The sequence below is a fragment of the Chaetura pelagica genome, unplaced genomic scaffold, assembly GCF_000747805.2.
Source record: "Chaetura pelagica isolate M959 unplaced genomic scaffold, ChaPel_1.0 scaffold222, whole genome shotgun sequence".
Lineage (NCBI taxonomy): Eukaryota > Metazoa > Chordata > Aves > Apodiformes > Apodidae > Chaetura > Chaetura pelagica.
Window position 1 is genome coordinate 1759337 of NW_009952711.1, and position 11046 is coordinate 1770382.

Consider the following 11046-nt stretch of genomic DNA (forward strand, 5'->3'; position numbering starts at 1 on the left):
TCGGGGGCGGGGACCCGGGGAGCCCCGGGATGGGCGGGGAGCCCCGGGAAGGGCTGCGCTTCCCGCCCGCTGCCGCCTCCCGTCTGGTTGGTGAAGGCTCCAATCCGGCTCTGCGTGTTCAGCCACCGAAAGCCACCCGTGTGCCCAGGGGCACTCACAGCCGGTATTTGGCAACACCACAAATCCCTCTGAACCCTTCTGAGAGCCTTAACCCTCAGAAATGAATCCTTAAGCAGGTATTTTCAAGCACAGTTCAGCTCTGCCGGGTACCTGCCCCAGCCCCCCAGCACAGCCCGCAGCTCCTGCCCCGCCAACCGCGGCGGCTCGGGCAGAAAAACCCGGTTTTAACCAGCACTGGCACCGCACCCACGTGTAAGGGAAGGCTGGAGAAAACATGAAGGATACTTCAAGCCACAACATAACTCCTGATCTTAACTCTGCAGCAAATGATCACAGCAGCAAATGCAAAAAGCCTGCTGCTAAATGCGTGCCAGGCAGGACAGCAGGGCAAGCTCTGCTAACACCGACATAAAACCTTTTAATTGCAAGATGAACATACTGTACTTACAAATGCTGAATTTTCCAACGCTGGTTTTAGAGTCAAGTTTCAGCCTGGTGCAATGCTGACGGCACAGCAAGCATCTGCTCACATCCATGTTTTCCATGTAGTTGCTCTCTTTAGACAGAGACTACAGAGATGGCAATGCCCTCTAATTGATGCTTTTAACATGTCTCATACCTTCCACATATTTAGTTTCCAATAAACTTCTAATAGCTCTCTTTAGTGATTTCAGGTGCTGACTGAGCAGCAAGCTAGAGCGACTGAAGAGTGACCAAACAGGGACAGCAGTACTCAAGAAGGCAGAAGGATTTTCAGTGCATCAGCAGATTCAGGTTAACAGGTAGGCAGCATGTCAGCTGGATCCAAATCCCATCCAAGACACATCCAATAACCAGGACTTTTGTGAGTTTTGCCAAGTGGAGGAGTCTGTACATTTGGGATCCTCACATCAGCTTTATCCAACAATGAAAGAGATTGTATGTGCCTAATGCAAAGTCACATCCACAGCCACTTCATGCTGTCAGCTGAACTGTTAGTCCACATGTCTAACTGGAGCACCAAATGAGTTAATTAGCATGAAGATACTCAGAAATCTCCTTCTTATATGTCACTGCTGTGAACTTACTAAATTATGCTATCCATGCAATTATGCTAGAGCATAATGATGTTAGGTTCAAAGGCAGCCAAAAAAACCCCTTCAGTAATTGGTTATTTCAGTCTTTTTCAGCATTTATTGCATCTCTATTGAATTTCAGACTACCTAGTCCAATTATTCAAGAGCAAGAGGAGAGGACAGGGAGAGAATAGTTTGTATGTCATGGTTCAAGATGAGTAGAAAATTGCAAAGGTGAGTTGAGAAATGTTCACAGTAGCCTTTCTTTTCAACTGTTCAAAGCCAGGCCTCTCAAGGGAATGCCTGGACTGTTCCTGTACCCTGCGAATCACCAACAGATGGACCAGGATGTATCCTTAGCAATGCAGAAAGCCCACAGTGTCCAGCTGGTTGTCTTATGCAGGGGTTTGCCCTTTCTGTCTTGGGAGGTTTTCTGGTGTATTTAGACAATGACTTAAACCCCAGTGTATCTGTGTTGAAGGACTCTTGAACAACAGCTAAGAACCTTGAATAATGGCCACTCCATACCTGTTACAGGTGCTGACAGACAACACAATAGCTTAAATGCAAAAAACGAGCCACACTTGCAAGCAAAAGTGGGGAGTCTGTCCTTTCATAACTCTGCATATGTTCTCCTAGGAGAAATGTTGAGATGCCAACTGAGGGAGTTCTGTCTCCTTCATGTCCGATGATCTCAAGAGCTGCAGGATCTGGCAGCAAGTCAGGCCAAGCAGCTTTCATGTGTCAAGTCAAACACAGACCAGATGCTACCACTTTTCGCTGCAGGCATTTATTCCTCATTAGTATTTTTTCAGTAAAACTGTTGCTTATCACAGTACAACTTCATACCCAACTGGCACAAGATGCTGTATTTACTTCCTCATAACTCATTTTCACTGTGTTAAAACTGTCTCTGGAAGCATTTTGCAGGATTCTCTGCATTGTTACTTTAACCTGCTCAGTAGGAACACTCCTTGGCACCACACTTGTGAAGGGGCCTAAGCCAGAAGATCTTGCCATCTTCCTCTGATTGCCTTAATGAAGAGCTTTGTGTTAAATCCAGTAGCACAACAGAATCTGCTGTAATCCATTGTCTTTGCCTAAACTGCTGGTTTTGTTAACTTCCAAGTTTAGGTATCAGACTTAACAAGGTTCTGAGAATTTTCTGATACCACTGATAGCAAGAGAAAATGAGGACAGCAAGCACTTAGCTAATCCAATCCTAAATTTAACAAAACCCCAATTTTTCTTCTGTCCTCATCCATCAGTCACTTAGAAGTATAGAGACAGACTCTCAGCTGTAATTCATCTTCCTCATGTAACACAGCCAGAAAAGTCCATCTGGAGGTCACTCTGGCACAGTGGAAAAACTCCACATAGTTTAGCATTAAACCAGCTGACTTTTCCTCTGCTCTGCCTGCTTGCCAAGTTGTACTTAACAGATTTTAAAAGCCTATGTGAAGATATATGCCTTCTTTGGATTATAAGAATGGTGTGACACAATGGGTGGCTCAGCAAAGCAGGGCTGTGTTCACTTACCTCCACATAAGCCAGCTTTAGAGTCTCAACATCAAGCATCCTTTCAGGCTTTATAGCGTTCCAGTAAGACAAACACTAAAGGCTCAATAACATGAGCCCTTCAAACAAAATGCTTCTGTATCTTCCTACTCATCTTGCCCTTGTAGTCGTGCACTGCTGCTTTCACTGGCTTTTTCAAAATACTGTTACTGTGTGAGCTGGGGAGCAACAACAAGATGGGCAGCAACTTTTATACTGTTTTGCAGTGGTGCAGCCCACCATCCAAAGGCATAATAGGCTCACTCTGCTGCTGGTGGTCAACAGTACATTGAAACATCAGGTAGTTGCAAATTGTGAGGCTTCATCAGTACTTCCTAAAACATGACTAAAATATATATATATATATATGTATATATCTGTAGGCATTTCAAAAACAACTTCATCACTTTGTCAGTCTTCCTCCATTTCAGCAAGCACTTCTGTGGATCCTGATGTCTCAGCAACGTTTAGAAGATGGTCCTGCCTGTGGGTCTGGACTTTGATCTCAGTATTTTTGCTATGATGATCTCATTTGCTTTTCTATCTCACCGATGTGGCAAAATTCTATAGTGACATGCCTCTGAATTTAACATTTCCATTGAAATGCAAAAATGAGTAATGTTTTTAACAAACAACATCTAAGGTTTGAATAAAAGGAAACAAGTGATGGTTATCAGTGTTTCCCTGATAAAGGAGTGGTCAGTTCTGAAATCCTGAGCCCAGCTCTGCTCTTCCATCCTATTAAATACCACAAAGAAGACAAAGGGAATGTCAGATGGAGAGAAATCAAGCTCTGCTTTCTCTCTCTGTTTTCAGAAGTAATTTAATCTCATTGAGAACCAAGAGACAGAATTTTTATTCCCCTCTGGCTTCAAGCATACAGTAGATGGCAGTAAGAAACCTCATCAGTTTAACCCGTGTCAGCACCAGGGGTGGTTCCACTGCAGCAGGATCCTTCTTGGTTATCACAGTCTTACTGAACGGAGTCGTTTTAACAGATTCCTCACCCACATGCATGTTTTGTTTGGTCTAGGTCAGTACAGCAGTTCTCAGAGTATTATTATTTGCTTATCAAATAAGGTTAACACCTGCATGATTACAGTGTGTGTACTAACTAGTTCAGTAACACTGTTAACCCTATCAATGTGCACCAATAACATTCTGTGCTAGTACAGTCAGACCCAGCCAAAACCCTGACATCCCTTCCCCAAAAGGTACACAAATAGGTACATACTCACAGATCTAAGATTAGAAATTTCCCCAAGTTATTTGCTTGCGGTTTTTTCTAAACTAATGTTACGGGTGGGTGAATTCTCCAACAACTCCACTGAGAAACATTAGTCAAGAACAAATCTTTAAAATATAAGATATCTGGCCCAGGAAAAAAAAGTAGCATTAAAACCAGGGGGGTCTTCACACACTGAGATCAACACGTTTATCATCAGCTCTGCTAGAACCATGATTTAGGTATTTGCTAATCTTAACTTCTTGAGGAGTTTAGTTAAACATGATGCACTTTTTTTACACTACACAGGAACACTGATCCTGTCGTGGTCACACCAGCAGTGCCGCCATGTCACACGTGCCCATCACAAGTTGACATACTGGACAAGCAGTGGTGATCCCCAAGCTCAACTAGAAGGCCAGCAGGGCTGGCCCATCCATGCAGCTCATCTATGCAGACTTCAGCAGCACCACAGGTCACTGATGTTTTTCCCCCACTTCTGACACACACAGATCATAAAAGGAACGTAACTCAAACATAACTCTCTTTACTCCACTTTCCTGTGTACTCAGGATGTGTCACCTGGGGATTGTTTGCTTTCAATAAAACATTATTAAAATGTTTTATAGTGCCATATTGTTACTGCCTTAGTTTTACAAACTGCAGGCAGTCTGACATAGGTCCTAGAACAGGATGGGAGTTTGGGAAGTATTTTGTATGTCAGGGAAAGGAATGCTGGAAAGACCATGCTGTGGTTACAGGCCAGCCAGAGGGTGCACACATTTCTTTTTCTTCACAAAAACATCAGTTTTGAAACTAGTTTCTCACTGGTGATTTCCTCATACTTTTAATTCAGTGCCTACTTTAAACCTCTTGGGACTGAGAGGAAAAATAATTGTCAACAGCTGAAAATAAGTAATGGAAGAACATTTGTGAAATACATCAGCATAAAAAAACCACCAGCATCTCCCCCCCCCCCAAAAAAAAAAAACCAACAAACAAACAAACAAAAAAAACCCTATACAAAATTATTTCCTGTTTTTTCCTGAAGTTATTCTCCAGGCAACAACCTCTTCTGGTAGAACATGAGCACAGAGAGAACTGAGCAATTTTGTCCCTGAGAATGGCTTCACATCAATAATTAGAATTCAGTTGCTCTGGTATAACCTTTTTACCCCCTCCAGCTTTTCTCCCCACTCAGTGGACACAGGTACAACACACCATGGACAATGATGGCTTGTGTAACCACTACTCACACGATGCAATAGGAACCAGGCAGCATCAGTATCTTTGATTTTTCCAAATACATCTTTTCAGACTGAAGTCTTCAAAACAAAGTAACAAGTCACAGAAGGTGTAAAACACCTGAAAGATTAAACATATTAACCATAAGATACCATTCTGAAGCTCATATTCCCAAATATACAATTCAGACGTGTAGGCACTTAGGAAATCTTTCCATCTTGCTCTAGGAAGAGCTTCTCATAATTGGGTGATAACCATCTCTCTTTCCACCCTTTCTCCCCAGAAATAAAGCTCAACAAAATGAACTAGTACCAGAGAACTCTGTGTCAATAAATACAGCAGTGAGAACTCTTACTGCCTGACTTACTTGGGAGAGAAGCAGACCAGGCAACTACACTCATCCTGAAGTGCCAGGGTCAAGTGCCACCTTCACAGCAGGTGTCTACAATTCAGGAAGAAAAACAACAGGCAGATGCAGCAGCAGATTTTGTATGTGAATCTTCAGGCATGTGCGTGTGAAGAACACAGTTCTGATTTGCATTTACTGTCTGTACCTGTTCTTCTCAATAGAAGACTCTATATCCTTCTCACTATCTATTCTTCTAGCATTTTTCCCAAACCATTCAACATTATTTGAAGCTCCAGCATGTGTTTTTACTGGTAACTATTTTAACAATCAAATGCTTCTCTGCAGTTCACACCAAATACTTAACCAGCTATATGTGCATGCTGGTTGCCAGCCCATTTTCCTCACATTCACTGCTACGACTCTCTCTTCTAGTCTGGTTTCACCTACCTGTGCTGCAATTACACGTTCATTTTGCTCTGCAGACATGTTCTGTGCCACTAAAATCACTTTGTGAGAACTGAGCACAGACAGCTTGAGAAACTGCACAGGCTAGTAAAAAAAACAGGAAAAGGCCTCTTATCAAATTAGTAACATCTCGGATATTTGGGTGGAGGCATTTGGCACTGGGCTCATGTATTCTTATGGGAGCAAATACACACACACCACAAACTCCATTCTTTTGCTTCATGTTATTGTTCCCAAGCCCAGGCATGTTTTAAAAAAGCCTCTCTAAAGATGTGTAAGTGCACAATTACTACATGCTACACAGATCAGTAAGAAGGGATTTTACTCTGTCCCCTTTTCATTCTTGTAAACTAAATCAAGTTATTGGCATTTACATATATTTGTACTGCAATGGGACCACAGCAAAAACTTTTGTCCCTTTGCATAAAGAGCTATGAGAAACTATTAAGAACATTTTTAAAATGTCACTGCTGAGGGAAGACAATTGCCTGGGATAATTGACTTCTGCAGTAAGCACTAAGTGTGGGACAGTTTGTCCCTTCTGCCACATGGAATAACCTATCACCTGCTTGAGTTGGATATAGATCATTGCTGTGACTCTGAACCAAGGGGAAACCACTTCCATGTTTTAGATCCCATATATACTTTCTGGCACATAGCAGCATTTGTCACGTACACATATGCACACAACTTAGTTATACTTCAGTGTGACTTACATTACTCAGTAGAACAGTTTTACTACCTGCATACTCTTCACATCTGACATTCAGCTTGGATTCTTTTCATCCTTTCATCTCCAATGAAAACAATCTTGTAGTGGAAAGGCAAGCAAGATACTGATGCAGGCATCAGAGCAGAATCAACCTCCAGGTTCACTGGTGCTGGAAGGGAAGCTCTGATCTACTTAAAGAATGATGACATTTTTTCCAATCGATGCAATGAAAGCCAACAATTTCCTACTCGACTTGGTGCTTGTCAAATTTAAACAACAGGTGTGAGTTAAAAACACTTATTCTATGGACAGCTGGTGTTCACAGAGGAAAAATAAAACAGAAACTAAAAGAAATCCCCATGCAGCGAAATGTACATGTAACGTTAAAAAAGTGACACTAAGTTTTGCTGTTCACGCTGCTCCAGAGTAATTTCTTTATTAAGGCTTCAAAGGCTAAATAGACACGGGGAAGAGGAACTAGGAAAACAGATCTCAGACCTTTCTGGTTTTACTGTAGTTTAAATAGGGGTTCTGCAATCTCCTACCTTTAATATAGTATGCAGGTGTCCTACCCAGATCAAAAAGAACTGCTCAGTTCCTTTCAACATCAGTCTCTTTAGTAACTGAAATACACCATTAAAACCCTCACTGGGGACAGCCATTTGTTTTTTAACCCTACACAGCAAATGTCACAGCAGCTAAAGACCCAGCAGCTTTGATGCACGAGAGATCTTCTCATTGTGCAATGACTCTATAACTCTACTTAAGTTCTTCAACACTGGGACTTTGCTCTAATGGAACTGTTTGTTTGACTAAGGCTTGAGCAAACAGGCAGGCCGTGGCTGTACATACCCCATGTATGTGTATGGCCAAAGCTGTGTGGTTTGATAAAATGACCTTCTTTAAAACAACGTAGCTGAAGTGACACAAACCCCTACATGATCTGCACTCAATTTCAACTTGGATTGTACTGATTTTCCTTAATTAAATCCAAACTGTTAACAATAAGCCATTCACAAAAATAACGGATCCAGAGCAAACCCTTCCCATCAGCTCTTTTGCTAGCTGTGTGTTCTAATGCTGGAGCACATACACTGAGGGGGAAGCAGAGGGAGGAGTCAATAGCTTAACTGCTAAAAACTGCAGTAATCTCTGCTGCTCCTCCACAGACAGAGACACATAGGCCTGTGTGGTTTTTATTTCAATTCACAACAGTAAATTTCAGCAGAATGACTCCCCTGGATTAACAAACATTTGGGTCCCTTGGGCTGCCTCTTGTATCCACAGTCCTTCCCACCCAGCTGTTACACTGCAGGAAATGCCTTGCACTCAGACATGGCTGCACGTGAATGTAATAAAAGCACACACACAGCTAACTGCTGAAAAGCAGCAAAAAAATGGTGGGTTTGGCTTTTTTCTCTTTTTCAAAGTATCATGATTTCCTGGTTGATGTAATTGAATAAAGTTCTAGCATAGAGAAATTTAACCCAGATTCTGCTGGTGTGGTGAGAAGCACTGAGACAAAGGATTTTTATAGATTTTTACAGGAAGAAGTCCTGCACATTGAACTTGGAACCCAGCTGAAGGGTGACAAAGAATTTGCTGCTATCTGGACTTTGCCAGCCACCCTTCTCTGTGGCAGAGGCACATGTTGGCAGCAGGAACAAAAGTGGAGGCTACAGGAGTATGACAAGGCATAGCTACATGGCAGCATTTAGAGGGGGGGGATTCCATTCTTCTGCAGATCACCTTCACACTCTGTGTATCCTCTTAACTGGCCTTTACCCCTTGGACACAATTCTACCTTATCACTTCCCTTTTAGCTGCTTTCTCACCCAGTTGTTCTTCTACATACTCTTCTTTTTTCTCCTGGACAGGCAGCACAAATTACCTCATCCCTTTAGCTTATTTTATAGTCTACATGTGTACAATAAGCAAATAAGGAACTACTACAGCAATCCAGATTAAGTGGAAAGGAGTCTGGCAGGCTCCTCCTCGCTGGCTACAGAAAAACATATTCCAGGAAAGATTCTGAAGCATTTTCCCAGGCTATTTCTCCAACTAGTATTTTTGTTAAGAGAAACATGCAAGCTATTGATGGACCTCCAAAGAAATGCTCTATTTTTAAACTGAAAACTTAGACAGATCTCCATGTGTCCTAAGAAAATTAAAACAGAGCTCTGCAGTTTCACTTTCCTCATTATTCTTTCACAAATTCTACTGCAGAGTCAGCAGACCTCCAACATCTTCCTCAGTAGCACGGACAACTGACACTAGGTGTTCAGCCTCCTCAGGTTTTATCCAAAGAAGCACTATTTGCCTCAAGCTGTGGCTGAGAGACATCACACAGATGCTCCCTTGACATTCCTGTTAGAATATCAGGGCAAAAAGTGAAAACATCATTAATGAAACAAATAATCCTGAGAAGCAGACCATGGTCAGGCCATAGAACTCAGAACACTTTGCAGCATCACGGCCCCAACCATATTTAATCCTTTTATACCCATGATCCATAAATGCTTGCTGTAGACAAGTGACAGACCATGCCCGTGTTATAGGAGGTGGGACATGTGGTGCTGCCAGTTGTAGTTAGCTCTGCAGGAGGGTTTGGGTTTTTTTGTGTTGGATCTATTTTTTTTTTAGTTGAAAAGATGCTTTTTTTAATGCAGCCATTCCTCAAACCTGTAATAAGCCAGGAAGAAACTAGTGCTGAGGTGGCCTTAAAAGGCTGTAACACTGAAATCCAAAATACCACATAATATCCTTTCATTTCTGTGCATTATGAGTCAACAAATGGGAAGGAATAACTTCTTCAGTGTTCTGCAAGACTTCTATCTGCTGCTTTTCTCCACTCTTTCTGCTCTTATACAAATTAACTAAGTGGAGTACCTAGATTGTCACTGAGCTGATGTCATTGTGAAGGGTATCCTGCAATTATGCATTTCTCAGCAACAGCTTACAAATTGGCTGTGACTTACAGAAAGCCAGAGAGGTTCATAACTGAAGCCAAAAAGATTATGCAATGTGATACAGATTTTCCATTCCTTGGAAAGAACACAGCACACACTGAAGAAAGTCACACGGCTTCCCTCTATTAAAAGGAAGTATTCCTGTCTGCATTTGCAAATACACTCCATGAAAATAAAAAGTATTATCCTAATTTTCTCTACTGCTTTGATCATTTTTGCTGCAATTCCCACTTAATCTTTTACTCATGGGTCTGTTTTATTATTAAAAACTTGAGATTAAAAAAGACACCAAAATGAATAACTGAGGAAAAAAATACTCTTTTCCCAAGTGCTGAGCCATGTAAAAAGTATTTCACCCCTCCCCCCATTTAAAAATGTTTCAGTAGGCTAATAACTTTCTTCTTTTGCTGCCACTAAGACATCACTGCAGTCACAGACAGCCCAGTGTAACAGATATTACTACAGTATTAACAGTATAGTCAAGTTCACCAATTTAACCCAGATTTTGAGTAGTATCAACAACAGCAAGAACTGGTTAATACCCATAATTCATTACAGATACAGATCTCTCACTCAGGTGCTGGAGCTCTGAGAGGCAGTGCTCATAGGTTCAGGCTACTGTTTTAGCCTTTTTCCTTAAAGAAAAGAGTCTTACATGTCATTGTTATCTCTGCCTTTCATCCCATTCCACAACTCTTTGACTAGTTCCGACCACACAAAACTCTGAAGGGAAAATTACATCTCTGCAAGTTTTGTGAATATAAGAAACCATTGAGAGAGAAAGAGCAGGCCTGTGAGCATCCTGATGGAAGGAATGGCACACCCTGCAGCATGCCATGCATGTTATTAGACATCAAAGAAACCTCATAAGGGGGCCAAGAGACAAATGTCTCAGTATCTGGAAAAAAAATTCATTGCAAGGTTACAACCAACCACGAGACATGAATCTGCAAGACGGCAGGTTTTGCCAGTTCTAGTGCTCTCAGAACTACTAATTTCATTGAGAGAGGACAACTCATAAAACAACCAAGACAATTACACAGCATGGCTGCACAATCACGGTATATTTCAAACTGTCAAATGTGGTTTTGCATTGAAGAAAAAGGGTGAGTAGCTCTTCAAACCAAGAAACACACCTTGAAGAATGGTGAAACATTCTATAATGTAACAAATTTTTATGGAGTTGGGCAAAGTAGCTGCCAGAGGGAGAATTTCCTAATGGAGCTAAATCAGAGCCACTTTTATTTATATTTACAAGTCAATACTTAGTAGCTTCACTGAGCTTTGTCTGATTAGGCACTGTTTGGAGAGAATCCGTAATTGATGGTGGCTCATGATACATGGTAGAA

General features: G+C 41.7%; 1 protein-coding gene across 1 annotated transcript in view; it reads right to left on the reverse strand.

The window, feature by feature from the left end:
- LACTB (lactamase, beta) overlaps positions 1-2753 on the reverse strand; it is a 14393-nt gene extending 11640 nt beyond the window's left edge. Inside the window, exon 1 of the mRNA XM_009994512.1 lies at positions 2715-2753. Within this exon, the coding sequence (XP_009992814.1) occupies positions 2715-2753 (39 nt within the window). The remainder of the gene's footprint in view (positions 1-2714) is intronic.
- Between the last annotated feature and the right edge of the window lie 8293 nt (positions 2754-11046).